At 41.5% G+C, this 27,902-nt stretch overlaps 1 protein-coding gene across 2 annotated transcripts in view; it reads left to right on the top strand.

Annotated features, from left to right (window-relative positions):
• clybl (citrate lyase beta like) overlaps positions 1-27,902 on the top strand; it is a 104,283-nt gene that overhangs the window by 70,637 nt on the left and 5,744 nt on the right. The window contains exons 3-7 of one of the 2 annotated variants that reach the window (XM_078546037.1): positions 15,505-15,712; positions 22,454-22,642; positions 25,634-25,735; positions 26,658-26,751; positions 27,394-27,561. In XM_078546037.1, the coding sequence (XP_078402163.1) occupies positions 15,505-15,712; positions 22,454-22,642; positions 25,634-25,735; positions 26,658-26,751; positions 27,394-27,561 (761 nt within the window). The remainder of the gene's footprint in view (positions 1-15,504; positions 15,713-22,453; positions 22,643-25,633; positions 25,736-26,657; positions 26,752-27,393; positions 27,562-27,902) is intronic. The other variant, XM_078546038.1, reaches the window with a different exon arrangement.

The following is a 27,902-nucleotide window of genomic DNA, read 5'->3' on the forward strand; positions in this document are numbered from 1 at the left end:
GGTCAGGATGGTGTGTGACTCGGAGGGGAACTTGCAGAGGGTGGTGTTCCCATGTGTCTGCTGTCCTTGTCCTTCTAGGTGGTAGAGGTCGCAGGTTTGGGAGGTGCTGCCGAAGGAGCCTTGGTGAGATCCTGCAGTGCATCTTGTAGATGGTACATACTGCTGCTACTGTGCAAAGGAGTAGACCATTCCACCTTTTGAGCCTGCTTCGCCATTCAATAGGACCTTAGCTGATCTCCTACCTCAGTTCTACCTTCCCACATGATTCCCATATCCCTTAATTCTTTTAATATCTAAAATCTAATAATCTTTGTCTCAAATGTACTCAACATTGGAACATCCACAGCTGTCAGGGTAGAGAATTCCAAAGATTCACAACCTTAGAGGTGAAGACATTTCTCCTCATATGGATCCTAAATGGTTGATCTCTTATTCTGACACTGTGCCCCCTGTGTTCTAGACTCCCCAGCCAGGGAAGTCATCCTTCCACCATCTATCCTGTCAAATCCCTTACGAGTTTTATATGTTTCATATATAATGGGCAGAATTTTTCTCACATCGGGCTCTTTGTAAAAACTTCAGGAAACCTCATCCCGCTTGTGGATAAGGTTTCCTAAAAAATGTAAAGGCTGCTTGACCTTTTCGTTACGTTGGACGGGCAGTGTAAATTTCAACTTAATGAGGTTGCTAATGGCCTTAATAGGCCTTTTAATTATCGGCCAACGCGCACCCGCTGAAGAAAATATCGCGAGACTGCGCAATGACATTGGGATGCACGCCTGACGTCATTTTAGGTGCCAGCGTGTCAGGCCCGCCCCTGCACACCGACTGTAAAATCCTAGCCAATATGTTGTGTGTCAGCCCTGACTCAATTGGTAACACTTCCCCTCAGAAGTCAGAAGTTTGTGGGTTCAAGTCCTACTTGAGAGCCTGAGCAGGTAAATGAAGGCTGACACTCCAGTGTAGTACTGAGAGAGTGCTAAACTATAAGAGTCTTTCGGGTGATATGTTAAACCATCTGCCCTCTCAGGTCGATGTAAAAGGTCCAATAGCACTATTTCAAAGAAGAGCAGAGGGGTTATCCCTGGTGTTCTGGCTAATATTTATCCCTCAATCAACATCACAAGATAGTATATCTGGTCATTATTGCATTGCTGATTGTGGGAGCTTGCTGTGCGCAAATTAGCTGCTGCGGTTTCTACATTACAACACTTCAAAAGTACTTCATCGGCTGTGAAGCTCTTTAAGACATCAGGTGCTCATGAAAAGCACTATATAAATGCAAGTCTTTCTTCAATGAGATCATCTCTCATTCTTCTAAATTTCAGGAAATATAGCCTAAATCCATTCAATTTCTCCTTATCAGGTCATTATCACATTTCTCTTTATGGGAGCTTACCATGCACAAATTGGCCGTCACATTTGCTGGGCTCCCGTTCCATACAGGCATTGACAATCTTCCAGAATTTCATAAACAAAATTTCCTATGCCCACATGCGTGTTTTTCCCAGAGAGCATTGCAAATGGACTACAACTCTATGGAGCAGGAATGTGGAGGAGAGAGAGGTGAAGAGGTTTAGGGAGGGAATTCCAGGGCTTAGAGCCTGGACAACTGAAGGCATGACCGCCATCGGTGCAGTGATGAAATTTGGATTGCGTAAAAGGCCAGAATTGGAAGAGCACAGTGTTCTGGGGACAGGGGCTGTAAGGCTGGAGGTGGTCACAGAGATAGGAAGAGGCAAGGCCCTGGAGGGATTTGATCTACAATATTGGAAGATTTCGTGACATTGCTTGATTAACTCCCCTTTGAATACTCTGCCTTGTTAGAAATTTACAAAGGAGCTAAGTTTTCTTTTAAGTAAATATTCTTTCACAATTCCTCCATCAGCATTTTCTTCATCCAATTGACGACAAAAACAGCCTCTTCCATTCTGCCACCATTTCAGATTGTCCTAGTACAGAGTCAACATTTTTGAGACGGTGACTGAAACACTCATTTCCAGCAACCTTATGTCGTATTGTCTGCATAATTATTTTAGCTCCATTCTTGAGACAATATTTTTAGGAAATCAAATGCTTTGAGCCAAAATCATGTAAACAGCTATTTTTTTTCATAAACGAAAAGGAAGAACTTGCATTTCTATAATGCTGTTTACAGCCTCAGTACGTCGTAAAGCTCTTTACAACTGATGAGATACTTTTGAAGTGTAGTCATTGTTGTAATGGAGGACATGCTGAAGTAGAATTGTGCACAGCAAGACCCCACAAAAAAGTGCAATGTGATAATGACCAGATAATCTGTATTTCCATTTTGGAGATCTTGGTTGAGGGATAAATATCGGCGAGGACACCAGGGAGAACTCCACTGTTCTTCTTGGAATTAACACCATGGGATCTTTTACAATCCACTTGAGGGAGCGGACGGGGCCTCAGTTTAATGTCTCATCTGAAAGATGGATGGTGTATTTTGCTAAGTAATTATTTGACCTTTGACTTATTGAAGCTTTGTATTTTATGAACCATTAGTGTCACTGCCTCCTCCCAGCTCGTTTCCTGAATGTTTTCCTGTATGCTGAACTCTTCATATCCAAACTAATTTTGTATCCTTTTGGATAGCTGGCAATAAACCAGACCATATGGTAACATAACTTGAGAATGTATCACATAAAATACATTTCAGCAGCTGCAGTAACATGTTTGGCTTTTGGTGATTTTGGAAAGTATGCAGAATGTTTAAATACTAGTGAGCATTATGGACACAGTTCAAGTATGATTATAGAAACGTTTGAAAAGGTTAGGATGTCACAGTGGGGCACAAGGATAAGGAAGCCCTAGGTTCTCATCCCTGATCTTCTATAAGTAGCTAAACTTACTATAGTTAGCCTAGGGATTGGTACGTTCAGGCAGTATTAGTTGGACAGTGTTCTTACTCCGAAGCACTATCCAGTGAACTCTGCTGGTAGTGTATGAATGTGTGGACACTGATTAAGAACAAGATTAGACATGGTAGTTATGCCCCATCAGTCAAATAGCCAGCCAACAATCATTGTCACAGTTGACAATGAATAATGGACACTTGGATAAGATATCAGATGGAAACTGTACGTATTATGCAGAACGTACAATAATAATCAGGCCATTTGGCCCAACAAGTCCATGCTGGTGTTTATGCTCCACATGAGCCTCCTCCCACCCTACTTCATCTCCCCCTATCAGCATACCCTTCTATTCCTTACCCCGTCATGTATTTATGTAGCTTCCCCATAAATCCATCTGTGCAATTCATCTCAACCACTCCCTGTGGTAGCGAATTCCAGATTCTCACCAATCTCCGAGTAAAAAAAAATTCTCCTTGATTCCCTATTAGTCGCTATTGGATTTATTGGTGTCTATCTTATGCCTTGTCACCCCTCAGCCTTCTCCTTCTAGTACAGGCCCAGCCTGTTCTGCCTTTCCTAATATTTCTAACCTTCATTGTAATAGAACCAAAGAGGTTGACAGCACCATAGGAAGCATTTTAGCTAATTCAGGGTGAAATTGAACCTCCCTCTGCCCATTTTCCCGGCACGAAATGGGCCCCCCCAAAGTATTGTAGATGAGACACCGCACGGATGAAATGCAACAGAGTGCGGCAGAACCATATTGATGTCAACGTGCCAGGCACCTGCCTAAAGTAAGCACAGAGCCAATTAAAATATTATAATGAGTGTCCTTGAACTGATTTGAGAGATTGGTCCATGCCAGCCCCTGATTTCTCAGATCTTGAGCCTGCCCAGTAGTAAACCATGGCAGGAAGACAGCCTTCACAAGCAGTATTTGAAGGGATCCCCACCACCATTTCGAAGAGATAACATCAAAGAATGACAGACTTGCATATCTATAGCACCTTTCGTGACCACAGAAAGTCCCAAAGTGCTTAACAGCCAAGAAAGTATTTTTGAAGTGTTGTCACATTTGTAATGGAGGAAATATGGTAGTCAGTTTGTGCACAGCAAGCTCCCACAAACAGCAATGAGATTTTAAAAATGGGGTATGAATGAACAGACATTGAAACTAAGATAAAAGCAAAATACTGCGGATGCTGGAAATCTGAAATGAAAACAGAAAATGCTGGAAAAATTCAGCAGACCTGACAGCAATCTGTGGAGAGAGAAACAGAGTTAACGTTTCGGGTCCGTATGACTCTTCTTCAGACATTGAAACTATACCTATAGCCCTGGTTGAGTGCGTAGCACAGTCACCTCTGAATCACAAGGTCACGGGTGCAAACCCCAGCTAGAGACTTGAGCACAAAACCCATGCTGACCCTTCAATGCATGCAACTCTCAGCTGTTTGTGGGAGCTTGCTGCGTACATTTTCCTCCTACATTACAAATGGCGGTGACTAGAATTGAAAAAGTACTTCATTGACTATGAGACAAAATGGGAATGGCCTAAGGTCGTCAAAGGTGCAATGTAAATGTGAGGTCTTGCTTGCTTTCTTTTAATAGGTGTTAAAACTGAGGCACTGTCTGCCCTCTCAGGTGGTTGCAAAAGATCTCATGACTCTATCTGAAGAAGAGCAGGAGGGTTCTCCATGGTGTCCTGGTCAATATTTATCCCTCAGCCAACACCCTGGCCAGGAGTTTTCAGTTGGCGTGCAGGGGCGGGCCCGACACGCTGGCGTGTAAAATGACACGCGTGCGTCCCGACGTCATCACGCTGTCTCGCGATGTTTTGTTCGGCCCGGCTGCGCGCCTGCCAATAATTACAAGGCCTATTAAGGCCATTAAGGAACTAATTAATTTCAAACTTCTCCTGCCCGTCCAACCTAATGGTTGGCGGGGCAGGCGAAAAGGCCAAGCGGCCTTTGTTTTTTTAGGAAACCTCATCCACGAGCGGGATGAGGTTTCCTAAAGCTTTAACGAATTGAATTTTAAAAATTTCTGAAATGTAAAAACATGTCTCACCTCATGTGACATTGCATTTTTATTCCATTTATTTATTTATTTATTTCAAAAGCACTTCAATCTCCCTGAGGCAGCTCCATGCCTCACGGAGATTGAAGTGCTCTTTCACGCTGGCCCTGACTCTCCCTCCTCCCCCTGCCCGCACAGGTAGCGCTGAGCACCACTGCTCGCGTATTACCTTAATTGGCCCACCCATGTAAAATGGCGTTGCGGAGCTGATCATGGGCAGCGGTTGGCTCTGTGACTGCTCCCGCCAAGCCTGCCCGACATGGGAAAAATTCAGGCCCGTGATACTCAGATTCCCTGGTCAGTTTTCACATTGCTGTTTGTGGGAGCTTGCTGTGCGCAAATTGGCTACTGTGTTTCCTACTTGATTTTATTGCAACGTGTAAGTTCCTAAGCAGGGTTGACAAATAGATGCTGAAAAGATGTTTCCTCGTGTGGGGGAATCTACAACCAGAGGACACAGTTTCAAAATAAGGGGTTTCCCATTTAAGACAGAGGAGGAGGAGAAATTTCTCCTCTTAGAGAGCCATTGCTCTTTGGAATAGGAGATCTTGTGGCACAGTGGTAGTGCCCCGGCCTCTGGACCAGAAGCTCCGGGTTCAAAACTCACTTCCAGACTTGATGGCCATGGAAGATGCATCAGAACGCACCCAAATAGGTTGATATCCACCAGTAACACATTCCAATATATCTGAGTGAGTGTGTGTGATTGAGTGAGTAAGTGAGTGAGTGAGTGTGTGTGCCTGAGTGATTGTTTGTGTGTGCACACAGTAACACATTCTGATATGTCTATGGCAGGCGGTAAGAGTGGGACAGTTTCCTAGTCAGCCAGAACTGTGTGGTAGCTACAGCGCAACAGCCGCCCCATTTTAAAAGACTCCATGCACAGATTCTTACCATGGCCTGTACTCTGTGGCAAGCATCATCCTCACCTTGAGGGACTACCAGAGAGAGAAAGTCTTTGAAATTCTCTTCCACAGAGGACAGTGGAGGCTGAGCTAGACAGTTTTTTGATCTACAAGGGAGCCAAGGGTTCTGGGGGACAGACAGGAAAGTGGAGTTAAGGCCACAATCAGATCTGCCATAATCTTATTAAACAGTGAGGCAGACTCCATGGGCTGAATGGCCTACTCCTGCTTCTATTTGTTATGATCTTTATTACAACAGTGGCTACACTTCAGATACACTTCACTAGCTATAAAGCACTTTAAAACACCCTGAGGAAGTGAAAGACACTATATCATTGCAAGTTCTGTCTTTTTTTATGCTCCATACAGAAGACAAGAAGTGGGTCTCATGGATGGTAGTCTAATGAAGCACTGTATTTAAATCTATTATGCAGAACCCTGTACTTTATGATTTGCCGTTTCAATTACTAGAAATTGGCTGCAGTGATTTGTTCAGACTTGTTAATACATGGTAATGTGTTAAGTAAACTGCACTGGTAAGTAAAAATGCATTGGTTTGTAGCTATCCACAATCCCAACACAAGCATAGATTAGAGTTTATTACAATAATGTTTCGGTGATTTAATCCTCCCTTTAAACTCCTTTCCTGACTAACATCACATAATTAATTTCTGCTTTTTGCATTGGATTTGTCTCTATAGTTAATATGCAGTACTTTGTAACTCCCATGCCACCTTTTCACTTGCATACTCAAGATTTTGCAAACTCTTTCTCTCTCCCCTCACCCTCCCCTTGTTTCTGGTTTTGTTTTTGTTCCTGTTCAATACAGTAGCTGCAGGGTTTTTGTTTTGTCCTCAGAGATTGGATGCTCCTCCCCCTTTTTGCTGTTTTACAATCCATATAAAGCAAAGCTATGTTTATTCCTCCCCTTCCTCCCCCCTCCCCTTTGCTCAGCGATATTGTCACTGACCTCTTCTTTTTTTAAACACCACAGTATTTAAGATCCCTGTTGAGGTACTGTATGTATTTGTAAGTGAAAAGCGCCCAAAGGCACAGCTACCTGAATTGCTTTTAATTACACCACATAGCAGTACTTCATCTGGGTTCTGATTCTGTTTGATTGATGCTTCAAGGCAATTGTCAGTGTAGATGATGGGATTAAGTTCCTCTTGAAGTGACTTTACATTTATGTGGGAACAATGAGAGCAGAGACAGAAAACGCTTAGTCATTCACTTTTAGGAGTACTCTCTTTTTTAAACACTGGTCACACACAATCACTCAGGCACACACAATCACTCACACATTCATTCACACACACACACTTGCACAGTCACTCTCTTACACACACTCGCACACACATTCATTCTCTCCCTCTCTCTCTCTCACTCACTCCCCAAAAGAACAGTTTTACGATTTAAAAACAGGTGGGCACTGTGTTGCACCACGATTAGGCATATATGATCCATGCAATTTTGTGCGAATCATTAGCGTTAATTGCTTGAGAAAACAAGACTGCAGAACCAATGGTGGGAAGCAGAGGCTGTTAACAGTGATCATTGGCATTTCTGATAAAATGTGTGGTTTGCAGCAGGAATGGTGCAACTGTTTGGACAACTGCTCTGATTAGGCAAATGCAGAGTGTCGGCAACTGAATTTCAGTAGCTGTGAACAGTGAATGTTTGTGTAAGACTTGCCATTATTTACAACAAACATCTCAAGTCTTCCAGTTTTAATTAGAAGGCAGTTCTATGTAGATTTTTGTCCTGTTATTTTTTAAGGATTCTTAATCTGTTCCCCTTTGCTCAATTGTGCTTGTTCTTGAATAGATTTATTCAGCTGGTATCTGCTAAGCCTCACACAGGGCTGACTAAGTGAGGAACAATTGCATCTGATCTGGCTTTGATAGACTATTGGGAACTGCTGGCCCACACTGCAAACCTTGTTGAATGGGCAGCTCAAGTCAAAACAAACTTTACAAGGGAGAGTTGATGTTTGGGAAAGAAAGACTTTCACACACCCCTTTCTTCGCATTCTGTTCAAACCCGATTTTGCCAAGACCTTGCCGAACCAGTTTGTCATTGGCAAGTGTCATCGTAAGCCTGATACCCCTTGTTCTGTACAGGATTGGCTCCAACAACAAACAGGCTGCACTTGCCTTCTGTCCCTGACCCTTGGATGCTAGTTGTGGAAAATAGAATGACTTGCATTTATATAGCGCCCTTGACATAACAAGATCTCCCAAGGCGCTTCACAGGAGCAGTTATCAAACCAAATTTGAGACTGAGCCATGTAAAGAGATATTAGGGCAGGTGACCAAAAGCTTCTTCAAACAAGTAGGTTTAAGGAGTGTCTTAAAGGAGGAAAGAGAAATAGAGAGGTGGAGAGGATTAGGGATGGAATTGCAAAGTTTACGGCCCAGGCAGCTGAATGGCCACTAACGGTGGAGCGATTAAAATCAGGATTGCACTGCTTACCGGGAAGGGTCAAGCCTTCAAGGGTCAAGAGGGATTTGAAAACAAGGATGGGAATTTTAAAAATTGAGACTTTGCAGGACCTGGAGCTAATGTAGGTCAGTGAGCACAGGAGTGATGGGTGAATGCGACTTAAACTAGGACACAGCTAGCAGAGTTTTGGGTGAACTGAAGTAACTCACACATTTAAGCTATTGTACAATTTTGCAACAGTGACTGGACCTCATCTTAATTGAAGATGTTTCGCAGTTCTTAAAAGTCAAGAGTTCCTGTTTGCAGGGCTGTGGTTTTGACTTGTTATTTGGATTAAAGTCTCAGTGTTGTTGACAATTTGCTGTTTTTAGCAGGAAAAGACTGAAAACTGGGAAAAATAAACTAAGCACTATATGTTTTAGTAAGGGGAATAAATGGAAAATTTATACTGGAATTGCTGAAGCTGTCATTGTCTCCAGAGGGAATAGGCTTGCACAGATTGACTCAGAGATTTTACTCACACTGGTAGAATGTCTGTACTAATTATTTTACAGCTAATGTTTTGGAATATTTGTTCGACATCAAAATAAAGGTTAAAGAGAAAAAGCTTATAGTAAAAGAGAAGATGAAACCTGAGCTGTCTGATTTTTTGAAATTCTGGCATGGGATGTGGGCGTCACTGACAAGGCCAGCATCTTTTGCCCATCCCTAATTGCCCTTTAACTGAGCAGCTTACTTGGCCATTTCAGAGAGCAACCACATTGCTGTGGGTCTGAAATCACGTAGGCCAGATCAAGTAAGGATGACAGATTTCCCTCTCTAAAGGACGTCAGTGAACCAGATGGATTTTTACAATAATTGATCATAGTTTGATGGTTACTGTTACTGAGACTAGCTTTCAATTCTATATTTTTTAATTAACTGAAAATTAATTTTATTAATTAATGAATTGCTACAGTTACAGTACAAGATGACTGAATTCTTAATTTAGCACCTTGAGGTTGACTTCTAGGCTGTAAAAGGAAGAAAAATTTGCATTTCTATAGCACATTTCATGAACTCGGGAGGTCCTAAAGCGATTTACACCTGATGAAGTATTTTCCAAGTACTTTTGTCATGCCAGGAAACACAGCAACCAAAATTGCGCACAGCAAGCTCCCACAAAAGCAGTGTGATAATGGCCAGATTTATTTTTTTCTGATTTTGGCTGAGGAATAAATATTGGCCAGGACATGGCAGAGAGCTCCCCTCTTCTGTGCTGCTGTCTGTGCTTAACTTTCCCCATGGGAATTACTTTACCAGTCTGCTCTGAACCACCTGGTGGAAGATTTGGGAGTTATCCCATTCTTTGTCACTCCAGTTCACATGCACTCTGCTGCAGGGACATAGAAAGGCAAAGGACCACTGCAATCCATCAGGCAGTCTGTGTGTCTACAGCATATTATATCATTATACAACAATAACAACCTGCCTTTATATAGCATTTTTAACATGGTAAAATGGCCCAAGGAGCTTCATAGGAGTGATATCAGGCAAACTTTGACATCGACCCACATAAGCAGATATTAGGACAGCTGACCAAGAAAAGTCATAGAGAATGCCCTAAAGGAGGGGAGAGAGGTTCAAGGAGGGAATTCCAGAGCTTAGGGCCCAGGCAGCTGAAGGCACAGCTGTCAGTGGTGAAATGATGGAAATTGCAGATACTCAAGAGGCTAGAATACCTCTCCTCTCCTTATCAAACTTTTCACCAGGTGCTCATCCAACTCTGGGATCAATTTTGACCGATTTTCCTTCCCGTTGGCTCCAGTTGGACAGGATGTAAAATGAGTTGCCAATTTCCTGCCCATTCATATGATATAAATTTGACCTCTGTTTATTGAATTTATTAACACAATCAGCCTGCATTCCATTCTTGACAGTTCATTCCATGTGTACACCATCCTTTATGTTTAGTAGTTAAAGCTAAGGTGCCTGTTCAACCTCCTTTGATCTGACTTTGAGACTATATCCCTCTTTTGTAGGATCATAGTACCTCACGACACAGACAAAGCCTTTCAGCCCATCATGCCTGTGCCAGCTCTTTGAAAGAGCTATCCAATTAGTCCCACACTACCCTGAAAGTTAGCTCACTTCTAATACTTGTCCAATTGCCTTTTCAAAGTCCCCACGCAATTAAATCCCACCACCCTTTCAGTTAGTGCATTTCAGATCTGAACAGCCCTCTGTGAAAAAAAATTCTCCTCATTTCCCCTCCAGTTGTATCACCAATTATTTTAAATCTGTGACCTCTGGCTACCAACTCACTTGCCAGAGGAAACATTTGCTTCATCAAGACATAATTTTGAACCTCTGTTAGGCCTTTCCTTAACCTTCTGTGGTCTAAGGAGAACAACCCCAGCTTCTCCACTTAACTGAAGTCCCTCATCCCTGGTATCATCCTGATACATCTCTCCTGCAACTTCTTCAAAACCTTGACATCCTTCTTAAAATGTGGTGCCCAGAATTGAACACAGTATTACAGCTGAGGCTCTTGTTTGGAATCCGTCACTAAGTTAAGCACCTTACCCTCTCCATAAATTTGAACTGCTCCAAAACTCTGCTGCCCATATCCTAGTTCGCACCAAGGCACATTTACCCCTGTGCTCACTGATCTACAATGGCTCCCATTCCAACAATGCCTCAGGTTTAAAATTGTCATCCTCTAGTTCAAATTCTTCCATGGGCTCACCCCCTCCGCTACTTTGTAACCTCCTCCAGTCTTGCAACCCTCTTGGACCTCTGCGCTTTTCCAATTCTGGTCTCTTGTGCAAGCCCAATTTTCATCACTTATCATTGGTGGCTGGGCTTTAGCTGCCTGGGCTCTAAGCCCAGGAATTCCCTCCAAATAAAGTACTGTGTAGCCTTTATAGCACAATAACAGGCCATTTGGCCGAATAGGTCCATGCCAGTGTTCATGCTCCAGTCCAGCCTCATTTCACACTATCAGTATATCGTTCTAATCCTTTCTCCCTCATGTGTTTATCTAGCTTCCCCTTAAATGTGTCTAAACTAATCACCTCAACCACTGCCAGTGGTAGCAAGTTCCACATTCTCACCCCTCTTGGATAAAGAAGTTTCTCCTGAATTTCCTATTGCATTTATTAGTGACTATCTTATATTAATTGTTCTGTGATTTCATTCCATACATCCTGTGATTCTATTCAGCCCAAGATCCTATATGTTTTCTTTACTGCTGCTGCATGATGTGCCAATGGCTTCAGTGACATATTGACCAGCTCACCCCAAGTACCGCCTCCCCCCACCCAAATCTCCTTTCTGTGCCATGTTCTGCTGCAAGAATATATCAACGTCACCATTTCTTGTCGCTGCTTACTATCCTTTCCTAATCTCATCACTTCAAATGAGGGTATGTTAAATGACACCTCCCGTTTGCCTGGCTAGCTCCAGTACCTTTCGATTTATTCAGCCTTTTCCCTGTGGTTTGCACCCCCTCCTAGTTTGGGACAAGTTGCAAATTTAAAGAGATCTTTGACCTGTGGCTTGCTGGGAAGCCCCCTTCACCTATGAGTCAGAGGTTGTATCTTCAAGCCCCACGGCGGAGACAGAATCCAGCACTGAGGGAGTGCGCACTGTCAAAACTGCTATCTCCCCAATGACACATTAAAACCAAGGCATCGGCAGCTCTTTCAGGTAGACGTGAAAGATGCCATGGCTACTATTTGGAAGAAGAGCAGGAAGGTTCTGGCCAATATTTATCCCTCAATCAACATTACTAAATAAAAAGATGATCTGATTGCTGTTTGTGGGAGCTTGCAGTGTGCAAATTGGCTGCCGCATTTCCTACATTACAGCAGTGACTACACTTCAAAGGCACTTCATTAACTGTAAAGGGCTTTGGGACGTCCTGAGGATATGAAATGTGTTATATAAATGCAAGTTCTTACTTTTGTGAGGGTGGTGGTTCAAGTCTCCGAAAGTGTTTTGCAGAAAGGTATTCAGAAAGCTTTTGGATAGATGCGACAAGGTGAGATAAATATGTACAAGGCAATGGTGAGGCCACATTTGTAGAAAGCGCATTAAGTTATAGAGATCATATAATTGGGTTCAGCGAGATAAAGCAGGATTGTTATGAGGAAAGGTTCGAGTTACTGGGATTACTTCCATTGGAGTACAGGAGACCATGCAATTTAATAGAGGCTTTTAAAATTCTAAAGGATTTTAATAGGGCAAAAAGGAAAAGGCCATTTCCTGTGCTTTGGGAGTCAGTGATAAGTGGTTTTTAATTTAAGACTTCTACTCAGAGAGGCGAGGAGACATTTCTTCAGAATTGTTAGCGTACAATGTTTTGCCACTGGGAACACTTTGGCAGATACCATTGCATCTTTTAAGGCAAAAACGGATAATTATTTCAAGTCGAGGAAGCTGCATTGCTATGGGAGGAAGCAGGGCAGTGAGATTAGCTTTCATTTGCTTATTCTGTGCTGTAAATCTTTGGGGTTCTCTGTGTACACCCAGACAATGACAAAGACTACTTCATAGCAAGGAGCATCACAAACCTGTCGCTATCTGACATATAAAACAGATTTCTCACAGAGTGTTGCTTACGGTGAATCGAAGCAAGGCAATAATGATACCAAGTATTATTACCTAGGACATAAACATTGTAAGCAGATGTGAAGTCAGAGAATGATACAGCACAGAAGGATGCTATTCAGCCCATTGCACCTGTGCCTGCTCTTTGAAAGAGCTATTTAATTCATCCCAATCCTTGCCCTTTACCCCATGGCCCTGTAACTGTTTCCCCTTCAAGTATTGCCTTTTGAAAGTTACTATTGAATCTGCTTCCACTGCCTGTTCAGGCAGCGCAATAATTTGCTGCAAAAATGAATTCTTCTCATCTCGCCTTTGGTTCTTTGCCGATTACCTTAAATCTGTGCCCTCTGGTTATCAGTCGGAGATTTGAGAGAACACTGATGAAATCTCAGAGTCTAGATGTGTTTTGAAGAGGGTTCCAGGGTGTGGGTACACTGAGGCATATTCTGGGATCACTGAGAGAAGTGTCCTGTGATTGCCATGTGCCCATGGCTGCACAGTCAGTGAACTTTATACCTCATGTGCCACACTGTTGGAGGTACAGAGACATTAAACTGAGGCGCTGTCTGCCTCCTCAGATGGATGTAAAACATTCCACGGCACTATTTCAAACAAGAACAGGGGAGTTGTCCATGGTGTCCTGGCCAATACTTATCCCTCAATCAACATCGCTAAAACAGACTATCTGGTCTTTATCACATTACTGTCGGTACATTTAATTGTAACATATTTAGATCTGAGAATGTACGATAAGGTGATATGCAAGATGGCCCATTTTAGGATTTCCCTCCCTCCAGGAATCCTCAAGACCACCACTGTGAGCAAACCTAGGAGAAAAATGATAGGGGCAATAAAACATTTTTCTTCTTTTTCATTTTTCTTTGAACACTTTTGTCCATTAGTTGTAAAAATATTGGACATGGAAAATGGCTGTTTGACTGACAGTGAGGAGTTATTGAGTTGGACAATGCTTTCTGATTGCTGTTGGAAGGTGGTGCATGGTTGGATATGTTGGGCAATCATAAGAGGAGCTTGGGGTTGGGCTGACTGGCAGCGGAAAATCATGTGATGAAACCTCGAGGAATATATTAAACCAGAGTTCACTGCTCTGGCACCCAATACCACAACTCCACTTTCCCACCCTAAAATCCATCGGCCTTTAATATACTCAGTGATAGTGAATCTATGACTGTGTAGGATAGAGAATTCCAAAGATTCAGAAGCCTCTGGGCGAAGGAATTTCTCCTCGTCTCAGTCCTAAATGGCCAATTCCTTTTCCTAAGATGATGACCCCTTTTTGTAGACTCTCCAGCTTCTCAGCATCTAGCCCTCTAAGCGTTTTAGATATTTCAATGAGATCACTTCTATTCTTTTAAGCTCCAAAGACACAATGACCTTGACCCAGTCTAACAGTCCCTTCCCTGTGGACAGGGAAATTGTTCCTGACCCACAGCCCCCCATACTCCCTTGCACAGAATATCAAAACAGGCTCTGCAAAACTGTAGCTCCCCAGCATTAAAATGCTAAACGTTCTCCACCCTTCCTCCCCGTATCTACTCCAAGACTGTCTACTTCATCCATCGCCCATATATCAGCCATCCCTGATCCTCCCTTCATCCATCTACTGCTGAAACACTCAACCATGCTTTTTTGTACCTCTAGTCTTCACCATTTCAAGGCTCTTTTGGCCGGTCTTCCACTTTTTACCCTTGGGAAATTTGAACTCTTCCAAACTCTGTTGCCCATATTCTAACTCGCAGCAAGACCCATTCACCCAGCATCCCTGAATTCCCTGACCTACATTGGCTTCCAGTCCAGCAACACCTCGATTTCAAAATTCTCTTCCTCATGTTCACATCCCTCCATGACCTCGCCCCTCTGTGGTCTCGTCCAGCCCTATAACCCTCCAAGATCTCTGCGCATGCCCACTTCTGGTCTCTTGTGCATCCTAATTTCCATTACTCTACCATTGGTGGTCGTGCCTTCAGCTGCCGAGGTCCTAAGCTCTGAATTTCCTCCCTGAACCTCTCTGCCTCTCTCCTTTAAACCACTCCTTAAAACCTACCTCTTTGATCAAGCTTTTAATCACCTGCCCTAATATTTCCTCATGTGTCTCGGTGCCAAAGTTTATCTGATAATTGCTTTTTATTTTTAAACTATGTTAAAGGTGCTATATAAATGCAACTTTTTGTTGGTGTGACCCTCTTCTTCCCACTCACCTGCCCATCCTCCTTATCCTTTTCCCATTCTCCCTACATCTTCTCCGACTCTGTATTACCCCCACCCTCTCCTGCTCCCATTTAGTACAGCTATTAAACTCAGCCTGATCCTTTAGTGAATCATTCTATTAAGCCAGTACCCAAGAGGACACACAAAACATTGTCTTTAAGTCACCCTATACTATACGTCAAGTTGTCATGAAAGGTGTACTACTGGATAACTTGCAGAAATTCACATCCCAGTGCTGATGCTAATCATATTTCCCCCTAGAAAGTAAATGGATGATTAGCTTTTCTAATCTGCTTGCAACGTTTTGAAGCCTGTTTTTCTTTGTTTTCCTTTGACTTTGAATGTTCAATGACATTTGCCGTTGTTTTTTTCAGAGGTAACTCTGCCAAGACATGCAGCACTCTCAGGCATGTGGAGTGTTGTCACTACACCTGCAGTGCAAACACCACACACAAGTATGTGCCTCGGAGAGCGGTGCTCTACGTACCTGGAAATGATGAAAGGAAACTCCACAAGATTACCAGTCTCCGTGTAGATTGTGCTGTCCTCGACTGTGAAGATGGTGTTGCATTAAACAAGAAGGTACTGCGCAATGCACACAAATGAAGATGCAAACACGCAGTAGCACAAGGTGTCACTGTGAACCTACTGGATGAGTGCAGTATTACAAAGGGCTGCTAATTATTTACATTCTTAAGTTTTCCTCAAGATGACATTTTTGGGTCTGATTTCCAAAGACAGACGTGCTTTTCTACAGCACGTTCCATGACTTCAAGATATTCCAAAGTGCTTTACAACCAATGAAGCACTCTTGAAATATAGTCACCTTTGTAATGTAAGAAACCCAGTGGCTAATTGGTGCACAGCAAGCTCCCACAAACAGCCATGCCACAATAACCAGACATTTTAATAAGATTTTTAGTTTCGACGATTGTGCAATATTAGCACGCGTGAGAACTCCCCTGCTCTTCTTCAGAACTAGTGACCATGAGATCTTGTGTCCACCTGAGAGGACAAATGGGGCGTCAGTTTGACATCTCATCTGGAAGACAGCAACTCCAACAGTGCAGCACTCCCCCAGCACTGCACCGAGAGTGTCAGCCTGGATTTTGTGCTGAAGTCTTTGGAGTGGCATCTTGAACCCTCAACCTTCTGACTCAGAGGTGAGAATGCACTGAGTCACAGCTGATACCATAAATCATTTCTGAAATTCTGTCACCCTATTGTTGGTCAAAAAAGCTTTTAAGTGCCTGGCTATTTCCTCATGAGAATTTATTTTTTTTATTACCCTGTTGTTTAGGGAAAGTGAGCTCCAGTGCTAAAGAAAGCTACTCTCCCCACTGTACCTCTTCAGTAATGTCACCAGCTGCCTCAGTAAAACATGCCTTTCTTGTTTCCTAGACAGGCAGCTCGCAAGAGTTATAAAATTATACAGCGCAGAAGGAGTCCATTCAGCCCACTATGCCTGTGCCATGACATTCACTTCACAAGCCCATGCTGACTCGTGTTGATCAACTTTTATACTTGTCCAACCAGCCCATGTGGATTATTGCCCTTCTTGTGCCTCGCAAGAGGTCAACAGGCTTATTTCCTGCTCATGAAGGTGCTGACATGTGATTATTGTTGCTGAGTGCTGGGTTGCATGGCATCATTTCCCACTGTCAGAACGTGAAGCTGCTGTTTATTGTGTTCCTATGTCGGCTGTGGCTGAAAGCATTAAGCAGCAAACATCGTAACTCTGTCACTGCCTATGAATCCCACAATGCAAAACAATCACAACCCCCCCCCACCCCATAGGCTGCACAGAGTTCCTATAAAACTTGCCCTCTATTGTGAAAGATGTGATTAATGAAAATGCTACCGTGGAGCCAAGGCTGATGATCTTTAATATTCGTAATAAATCTTGTATATCGCATCCTAGATGCCTTCATTCATTTAGGCCCTAAACCCTGGAACTCCCTCTCCACCTCTCTCCCCTCCTTTAAGATGCTTCTTACAACCTATCTCTTTGATCAAAAGATTTTTAAACTGCATTTGAGTGCTTCAGTCCAGCACAGGACTAAGGACTAAATTATTCAACGGTCTTTTCATTTCACTGCCCTTTCTCAACTCCACTGTCAGCCTCTCATGCAATTTACTCAAACCCACCCAATTCGAACACAGCTACCATTTTCAAAATAGACACCAGTAAAAAGATGAATTGACAAAAGTGAAATGGGGCGTCTAAGAGAAGAGGAATATCAATTTTGTAGATGGTGATCAAAAAATGGTGGAGACATTTAATAAGCATTTTGCATCAGCAACATTAATTTTCATTCATAAAGCACCTTTAACCTTCAGTTCTGCCTGCCCTATGTTCTGGAATTCGTTCTCTAAACCGCTCCGCTTTTCCCCTCTCTTCTTTTTTAAGACCCTCCTTAAAACCTATCACTGGCCAAGCTTTCAGTCATTTACCCTACAGTGGTGGTGAGCTGACTTCTTGGCTAGCTGCAGTATGTGTCTGAAGTACTGTCGAAGAAGCCTTAGCAAGATGCTGCACCTTGTAGATGGTATTCATCCATACCTTTTTTATCTCTGGACTAGACAGTCCTGGCCAGCTCCCACATTCTACCTTCCATATACTTGACCTCATATGAAACTGTGCTGCCCATGTCCTAACTCTCACCAAGTCCCATTTACCCCTCACCCCTATGCTGCTGACCTACACTGGCTCCTGTTTAAACAGCACCTCAATTTTTAAATTCTTATCCCTGTCTTCAAATCCTCCCTGAGCCTCGCCTCTCCCAATCTCTGTAATCTCCTCTAGTCCTACAACCATCCAAGATATCTGCACTCCTCCAATTCTGAGCATTCCCGATTTTAATCACTCCACCATGGTGGCCATGCCTTCACCCATCCAGGCCCTCAGCTCTGGAATTCCCTCCCTGAACCTCTTGCCTCTCAACTTCTCTTTCCTGCTAGAAGATGCTCCTTAAAGCCTACCTCTTTGTCCAAACTCTTGATTACTTGTCCTAATATCGCCTCATGTGACTTGGTGTCAGCCTTGAGTTTTCTACCAGTTTTTTGGGTAGATGCCAGTGTTGTAGTTGTACTGGGACTGTTTGGCCAGAGGCATGGCTGGTCTTGGAGCATTGGCCTTCAGCACGATGGTGGCTATGCTGCTGGGGCCCATAGCCTTTACTGTGTCCAGTACACAGCTGTTTCTTAATATCACATGGAATTAATTGGCTAAAGACTGGCTTCTGTGATAGTGGGGACCTCAGGAGGAGACCGAAATGGATCATCCACTTGGCACTTCTGGCTTCAGATGCTTGCAGCCTTGTTTTTTGTATTGGCATGCTAGGCTCCCCCTTCATTGAGGATGGAGAAATTCGTGGAGCCTCCTCCTCCTGTTAGTTGTTTATTTGCCCACCATTCATGACTGGATGTGGTAGGACAGCAGAGCTTTGATCTGATCCGTTGGTTGTGTGATCACTTAGCTCTTGTTTAACGTGTGCTGCTTTTGCTGTTTGGCATGCAGACCTGCGCTATAGCTTCACCAGGTTGGCACCACATTTTTAGGTGCATTTAAACTGTTAATGAGAAGGACTTTGAGGCTAGATCTCCCTTTGTCGTGTCCAAATCTGATTTGGCATCTCATCTGAAAGGCAGCATTTCTGACGGTGCAGCATTCCCTCAGCACTGCACTGGGAGGGTTGGTCAAGATTTCTGTGCCCATGTCTTTTGGAGTGGGACTTGAACCCACAGACATCAGAGTGATAATGACCAGATGTAGTGATGCTGGTTGCCTAGCTGATCACTGTGCCACACTGAATAAATTCTTATGTTTAAATAGCCTTTGTGTGTTTTTTTTTTATCTTGAGGCTAAGCGAGTCTCCCCTCTGGGAAAATAAGAGTACCTTTATACATGTAGATGGCAGATTGAAGTGTCAGACAACACTAGTCTAAGAACCCATGACCATACTATTGTAATGTAACCACTAAACTATGATATCATGCTGTGTGATACTATCTTGTTAATACACTCCCATTTGAAGAACTGAAACATTGTTCAATCATGTGACTTGTTTAATATGCTGCGGTCAAACAAATGAATTAATCATTTTGTTTAGTAATAATGATATTGACAATTTTGATGGGGGTTGAGGGTGGATATACTCTGTACTTTGAAAATGAGCCCTGGGGTTGCCCCCCTCTCCCTGGTTGTCCCAGTCCTCCTTGAAGTTTTTGCATTCTGTCTGTCTCATCCCTTCTGACAGCAGAATAGATGCCGGACTAATCCCTGGAAGTTTGGAACTAATGAACTAACCGCTGAGTTGCCGCCACAGATTTCGGTCCCAAACTATACTGTACTTCACACACGATTTATTCTCCAGATGGTGCGACTGTGCAGCCCTGCCGTGAGGGAGCACCATTTCCACTGGAGTGTGAAAGTGGACGGATGTTGTTTTCTTTGCAGTTTTGATCATTCAGGAGCTCAGAATGCGCGAGGCTGATTGGTTAGTGGGTCTAATGGCTGCTGATTCATCTTTTTGTTGCCCTCTTTTGTGCGGCTGCACGCGCGTTCTCATCTTTAATCATTGACGTCTTGTGCGTTGGGCCAGTGCAGCCTTCCTTCCCTATCGGCACACGGCCCTTATTCTGCTCCAGGTGTTTGTGGCTGCATGATAGCGGAAATCATAATGTCTCTTGGCTTTTCATCAGCACACAGCTGTATGTGATAGTCAGCACAATAACATATTTATTAGCCGCTGGTCCTCCTGTGCTGTTAGATGGTTATGGGACAGAGCTAAAAATTGAATTTCACAGCGTTGGTCTGTGTTCCTAACGTCAGAATCTAAAACAAGAGGTGATGATGGAAGACATGTCAATGCTGCTCACTGGAGAAGGCTATTGTGTTACCTTGGCGCTACCCTGAGAGCATTGCATTGTGGGAATCCGACCTGTTTATCAGTGATATGAGTCAGAAAACACTATTTACTTATAGAATCATGCATTTTACAATAATGTAATGCAGAAGGAGACCATTCAGCCCATCGTGAAATGCCGGACTTTTTAGAGACGCTACAGAGCTTTCAGAATCATTCCCTATGAGACAATTCTACGTTCTTGCAAAGGCCGCATGAGGTTGATAATGCGAACAAATCCGTGGAAAAGTGTGGAGCTATTTTGTGATGCAGAAAAGTGAGGGGGGAGGTATTAGGCTTTATATTTGAAATGCACTTCAGAGATAGCGTTTCAAGCCCAGAGAAAAATGTGAAGCATTTTAGTTTTGGGTTTCCTTATTTCAAAGCAAGTTTTGTTTGTGCTGACGTGGCCTTGATTTCTAACTATGTCACATAGATTGTTTGCAGTAGAACACCAGATTGCAACGCTGTGGGAATAATATCATCTGCTTTGGGTGTCTGTGCCTGGCACTGATGAAAATGTCCATGTGGCTGAATATCAGGATCATTTCTAATGAAGATGACCATTTGAGATTACCTACAACATCCAACTAGGAACACTTTCAGCTGCTGCACTGAGCAGCCAGACTGATAATTTAATGTAACTCCGTTACTGTCAGGTCCCATTAGAAACCATAGGGTCTGTTGAGGATTTCAAATCTATTTTGACACATTTAAATCCATCTTATGTACAAATGAATAGACACAAGAACATTTTTCAAGGAAACCTACTTAATGCAGTGCCTTGAATAGCAAAGCAATGTTGGGGCTGTTTTTGGGACCACTGCTTCATTACTGAATCTTTAGGAAAAAGCAGCTCAGACACTTAAAACAACCATTTAGGGTGGTCAACTGAGTATTTCTCTCTCACTGTGAAATGTACTGTTTGTTCTGCATGTATAATAAGCTCCACTTAGTCAGTCAGAATGAGAGATGAGGAGACATTTTTTTCCACAGCGAGTTGCTGTGATCTGGAAGGCGCTGCCTGAAAGGGCGGTGGAAGCAGATTCAATAGTAACTTTCAAAAGGGGAATTGGGTGAATACTTGAAGGGGAAAAATTTGCAGAGCTGTGAGGGGGAAGAGCGGGGGCAGTGGGATTAATGGGTTAGACCTTTCGAAGAACTGGAACAGACACAATGGGCTGAATGGCCTTCTGAGCTGTATGATTCTGTGATAACTGGGTTTGTTTGTAATCATTCCTGGGTGCTTCTGGGACAACTTCCTGATTTTGACTAATGAACGTGCGTGGAACTTGAAGAGTTAAACGGTTAACAACATGGAAATCTTGAGCTGCGTCCATTTTAAGTCCATCCTCAGCATGATTTATACGGAACTGGAAGTGTGATTTGATTGGTTGTTGAAACAAGAGTCTTTGAGTTCATCTGTGGCAGGAATGATGAACAGCTGTCAATTTGGTTGCATTGTACTTCTTTCATTTTTTTTATTGTAAAGTTGCATCTGGATTGGTCTGCAGGTTCCTATGCGCCTTTATTTATTTAATTTTTTTCACTTGCAGCATTTTATGCATTATAGTAATGATCACCAGCCGCTTCCAGCTTCACCCTCCCACTGACTGGCATGTGTTAGCCCTTCATGAAAGTGTGATGATACCAGGCTCAAGGCTATTTGATTCAGGTTTCATTAACCTTGGGGTTTATTATTCTTTTCACTTGAACTGCAGAGAGCCATCACTTCATTCTGTGTCTGTGCTTACTCTAATTGTCAGCAGCCTAAACCCCAGTAAATCAGTGGCTCTGCAGAGCTGTCTTAAGCTACTTTATGTGCCCATTTCTGATCTGATCTGACAACTGTAAGCTACTGTTTCCTCACGCCATTTAACTCAGACCACATTTTCAAATCTTACGGCCATTTTTTTCCCCCCTGCGCTTTGGCATAGTTTTTACATCTGCCTGTTTCAAATCCGCAACTGTGCCCACACTCCTGACAGAATGTTTGGCTTCATTTCTCCCCTCCTAATCAGCAGCATATTTATTTGTGTCGCGCGTGGCAGATCCATGCTATTTTGCAAAAAATAATATCACCAGGGCCTTGTAAGGTGAATTAACTCGAAGATTGTCAAATCTCTAATCTGATCACAAACAACCAGCACCAGAGATAGCTGAATCTTTGAAACAGATGCCTCTAAATTTAATACAGCAGGCCTGAAACTGCTGGTTTTTATAGATTATTTTATATTGCAGTGCAGTTCATTTCACTGCATATCGACGCCAGAGATCCATGTTCAAATTGTATTGATTACTGATATCTACTACAGGCAGTGTAAATTGTTGAATGCTTTTCTTATTTTGATGATACATTCCATCGTTTTTAAAATCACAAGTCACCGCTGAGAATAGATTTTTTTTTTGGTTAAAGGAAGAAGCAAGGCTGACAATCGCAAAGGTGCTCACTCAACCTCACGTAGGCCGCACAGACCTATGTGTGCGGATTAACTCTGTCTCGAGTGGCCTGGCTGAGTTGGACATGGAAGTTATCCTAGAATCTGAAGCGCTTCCTCCAACCCTGATGCTCCCTAAAGTGGAAACTGTCGAAGAAATAAAATGGGTGAGTTGGCTGAGACTTGGCAAAGCCTCATACTTTGATCACACACCAGATCATTTGGGAGCTAAAGGGAGTGGGGATGGTGGGGGGAATCAGGTCAGGAAAGTTTGAACTGCCCATACCTTCTGACAATTCCAACCCTGGTTGAAAGTGGGATTCTGATGCTGGGAAAATAAAGAATGAATTGAAGCTGGTATAAGTAGAGGGAGAGAGAGAGAGGGGTTAAATGAAAAAGAGGAAAAGGAATATAAGGGGTTGTGCTTGGGGCAAACCAGAGAAATGAACAGGAAGCTTTTAACCACTGTTTTTAATTACTACAGATATTATTTCCTGAATAGTTCTGTATTTGTTTCTTTTTAATTGCTAGCAGGTGTGTTTTTGCTCCATGGCTGGGGTTTTTTAAGCCCGTAAAGTCTTGAAATAAAAACAGGAGACACATCAAATTACTTAAGTCAACTTTGAAATAGCCCTCATTACCTTAACATGCTTTCAATAAATAGGGACGAGTATAAAATATAGGAACAGTTAATCTTAAATAGGATTGAAGCAAACCTATTTATAAAAGTTTATAAAAGTGTCTTTAACTCTGATTTTTATGACTGACAAGTGAAATGCTTACTTATTCTGAAGTGTTTACTGCAGTTGTTTTCACATGAAAATATGAGTAAATTCACGCACTAAAACCTGACTCTATGCCTGTGTCTATAATTTTTTTAAATTTTGAGATGGCTACAGAGTTTGAGGGTCTAAATATGAGTATTCAGCAGCAGTGAAAATGCTGCTTTTGCAACAAGAATGACAGTGACTTATAAAATAGTCCCTTTTCATTCTTTGCCCCCACCCCCTGCCACCCACCCCCCAACTTCTCTGCTGTTGAGGTTACAACATTACGAGTTGGTAGATAACTCTGTTTGACCGTGCTTTGCTTAATTTTCGATTTCTCATGGGGAATCCCGGTTTGAACACGCCCATTTGCATTCTTCCAGGTTACGAGCATAACTGAAATCCCTTTACTGTTCATTTTGCCCGTTCGGGGGGGGGGAAAAAAATTATATTAAGAATAAACGTGGAGACTGATTTGTAACTAAAAGATGGACTTGCTTGTTGTCTATTGTGTGAGAATCTCTTGCTCTCTTTTGTCCTGGCTTTGGGCACTTGTTTGACTGGCATGGCTTATTGGACTATAACAAGCGTAACTCTGACTCCTTTGTTGTGAAACAATTCCACCGCAAATCCTGAACAATGTGCGTTCTTGCCAACATAGTATTGGGTGTGCTTTGGAATTGAAAGAATTGCTGAGGCTTGCTACTTCTCCTCCCCAATTTCTCTTTCTTTTACTTCGGTGCAGTGAACACTGGACCAGGCCGGAAACTTTTAATCATCTCTTTGAGAGAGAAAAAAAATTAATTGAAACCTGTTTACCATGGCATTCTGTTTTGTGTGTTAATATTCGCTGTAGATAACTTGTGGTTTGAGTCTGCGAATTGCACAAACAAAAGAACCTTTTGGTGGGGTAAAGGTCGGTGGGTGTGGGTATGGTGAAAATAATATAACAAAGTGAAGTAATAATTTGTTTTTATTTAAAAAAAAATGTGAGTCAAAAACTAATTGCATCAACGATATGTAATTAATAGAACAATTGGGACTTAATTCAGTCAAAAGTGAAATTCAGGTATTGTAATATAAGTTGGCAGTTTGTGAAAGGCATTTCTGTCACTGCACTTTTCTATGAACCAGAATATTATGTTAAGCCTGTAGCATTAGTTTTTTTATGTTGCCATAGCAGCCCTACTCCTGCAGGGTTGTGACCTGTGATGATTACAGTACAAAGCTTATAGGGTCCCGAAACCCCCTTTGAAGATGAAAAGGCTTTGATGGTTTATATTTATGCAAATCTCTTAGATATGATTTACCCAACTGAGATTGAATGGGGAGATGATTAAAATTCCCCTTTTTTCATTTGAAATCCTTCAACAAATGAATTTTCTTTACATTTTTAGATGTTCGTTTTTTTTTGTCTTCACTGGTTTACCTGAGATACTTTCATCAGCTATAGAACTATGATGATTACAACTAAAATGTAGTACGTTTTGTACTCTAATCCTGCCTCTGAAAGAAAAAAAAGAGTAGTGTGCAAGAGCTATTGTATCTTTCCAGATGATAGATTTTGGAATTTGGGATACCCCACTGACAACCCAGTACGGGCTGTGAATTGGCGACAATTTTTCCAATCCTCAGTGTTCAAAGAAAGAAACCTGCTTTCTTTATGACACCCCAACTAAAACTCAAAGTATTAGGGAAAATCATATAGTATAAAAGCTGAAGAGAGAGCTTGCCAGTCTGAGAGGCTGATTCTTCATTCGGGAATTACACCACCAGCATAATAAACTGGCAAAAGGATTTGTCCGTTGTAATCCCTGCCTTTCAGAATTCTGAATTATTAGACTTTGTGTCATATTATGTGTATTTATAACGTAGTCCAGTTTAATTCAAATCTGCTCCCAAAAATGAATGAACCACTATGAGAGCTGGTGCCACCTCAGTGTAAAATACAGGCAAAAAAAGGCAGTATATGTGAAGATGTTAATTTCTGCGATTATTGCTAGAATCAAATATATTAAAGTGTATGTTTTTTAGTTGTACATGTTTTGAAATTAGGATACTACCACATCAATAAATTAAAAGTGAATATTTAGCCACTCTTAAGTTGTAGATCAACTTAGATCCAAGTGTTAATGATGTGAGACTTATAAAATCAATGTGTAAATTTTATTTTAAAACACCTTTTAAGTATTTAATAATCACAAAGAAATGTTTGAAATAAAACTCGATTTTCAGCATCGTTTAAAGAGGCCTTGAAAATGCAATCATACTTATTACGAAATATAAAATTACTTAACATTGGAGTACAAATCAAAACCTTTTCAGGCATTATTTCTTCATTTATTTTTAAAGCCGGGGGAAAAAAGTAAGTAAAATGATTTCCATTTCTAGTTTGCAGACAGATTTGCGAAATACACCAAGGGTCGGACATTAAAGGAGCCAATGAATTTAATCACTTTTGTGGAGACGGCAGTAGGATTGCTGAATTTCAAGGTAACAAAAAATATATTCAAACAAAATCATTTTTTAAATCATGGACGAAAAGAATAATGCAATATAAAGCACAGTAAGCATTTTTTCATATGTAGATTCTCTATTATCATGGTTTCATAAATTAAAAATTAAGGCATTACAGTACTTAAATACAGTTAGCTATACGCTCCTTCATATAAACTCAGTCCAGGTAACACAAATTCAAATAAATATTTGATTTCATTTACCAGGGAAAATTTTGGGACATGTCCAGCATGCAAATGAAACTAATTTTAAAATTATCCAGCTAACATTTGATCATAAATACTGTTTTATAAATTATTTTATGACCAGAAGCTTGTTTTATTTTGAAAAGCATTAAAAATAAGAATGTGTGCAATTAATGAGGTATTCAATAAAGAACAGAAATGTGTAATGTTATACACAGACTCCTGACACTAACTTAATTTTTTCATGCGTTTTTTTTTTAAGATGACTTAAGATTATTGTGTCTCAGCACCACAAATATGCAATCCCCAAAAAAGGTATTATCAAATTCTTCTTGAAGTTCGCTAACCAGAATGCCACAAGAAAAATAAATGGAAAAGTACACAGTTACTGAATTATAGAGGGTTATACATGTCTGTGTGTTGTCTTTCCTAAAGGAGTTGGCCAGGAAAAAAAAAGCTATGGTGACACTTTTTTTCTAAATTAAGTTAGTCTCCTTTTATCTAGTGACTTGAAAACCTTACAGAATAGAATTTTCACATGCACTTAACAAGTCTAGAAGGGAAAAATCTTCACAGCCCTTCATTCGGGCTGAATGGTTATTACATCTGCTATAGCCCCCGAATATGTTAGCTTGATTGAAACCATGTTTGTAAATTACCAGGTGTGTAGAACCCATTGACATTGGCATTGTGAAATGTTGTTTGTCTTGAAGGCTGGATGTGAAGAAGCACAGCGTCTAGGTGCACATGCTGGCTTCCGACTCGACGGAGTTGTATTTGGATCGGATGATTTCTGTGCCAGCATAGGTGAGAAAAAGGGCCCTTTTCTTAGTGTTTCTCCTTTCTTCAGCTGTCACTTACAGACACACTCACTCTTTATATTTTACTTTTCTAGAATGTGTCTGAAAATCCTCCACATTTCTACATTATAAACAAATTAATTAAATTAGTAACTTTATTTTGTAACACTGAAATCAAGCTTCAATCCACACTAAATATAGTTCTTTTTATCTTCATTTGTTTTTGATGATTGTAATTAATAGCTAAATTTAAAAACAAATTCATAAAGTATTTACATGCTCCTTGTTTCCATTTCCAAACAAACCTTTTACTTATATTAGATTCTGTTCAGTATTTGAGTTGTTAATTTAGCTAACTGTTACTTACAGTGGCCGGAAATATCAAAACAAAGCATGGGAATCGTTACCAATCGCAAGAAATATTTTCATTGAGCTTTTCGCAGGAAGATTAAATACCTTACACGATTTTCATGGTCATTCATTTTGCACGTATCAATTATTTTAAAAGGTGAAATGCTTCTGTAATGTCTAGTAGGAAAGAAATCTGTGTAGCTCATGAAACGTGACTGTTTTAAAACCGATTTGTGGAATAATTTCCTTGCGGAAATACAGCAGTTGTGCTCTCACTACTCTTGTTCCACATTTGCAGGTGCCACCAGAACTAAAGATGCTCGAGAGCTTGTTTACGCGAGGCAGAAGGTTGTTGTTACAGCAAAGGCATTTTGTCTCCAGGCCATAGATCTTGTCTATATTGACTACAAGGATGAGGAGGGCCTTTATATGCAATCGAGAGAGGGTGCCTTGATGGGGTTCACTGGTATGTTTTACAGCTGATCATGCCCCTTATTCTTTTTTAAATCATCTTATAATAGTGGGCAGAACAAGAAGTCTACCTGTATGTTGCTCTGGACATGACATCAAAAATGATTTTTATATTTTTGATGTATTCAGGGAGGTTATCAGACGACATATCACGTGCCAGGAATTTGAGGTAGTTAAGGAAAAGTTTAAATATTGAGCCCTCATATTTTAATTATTTAACAAGAAATCATTATTTAATAAGGAATAAACACCAATGCATGCTTATTTCCATAGGCGCTTAAATAATGACAATTTATATCAATTTGATTATTCAGAAATTCTATTCAAAGTTAAGCA

This window comes from Cetorhinus maximus, chromosome 7 (genome assembly GCF_964194155.1).
Source record: "Cetorhinus maximus chromosome 7, sCetMax3.hap1.1, whole genome shotgun sequence".
Taxonomy (NCBI): domain Eukaryota; kingdom Metazoa; phylum Chordata; class Chondrichthyes; order Lamniformes; family Cetorhinidae; genus Cetorhinus; species Cetorhinus maximus.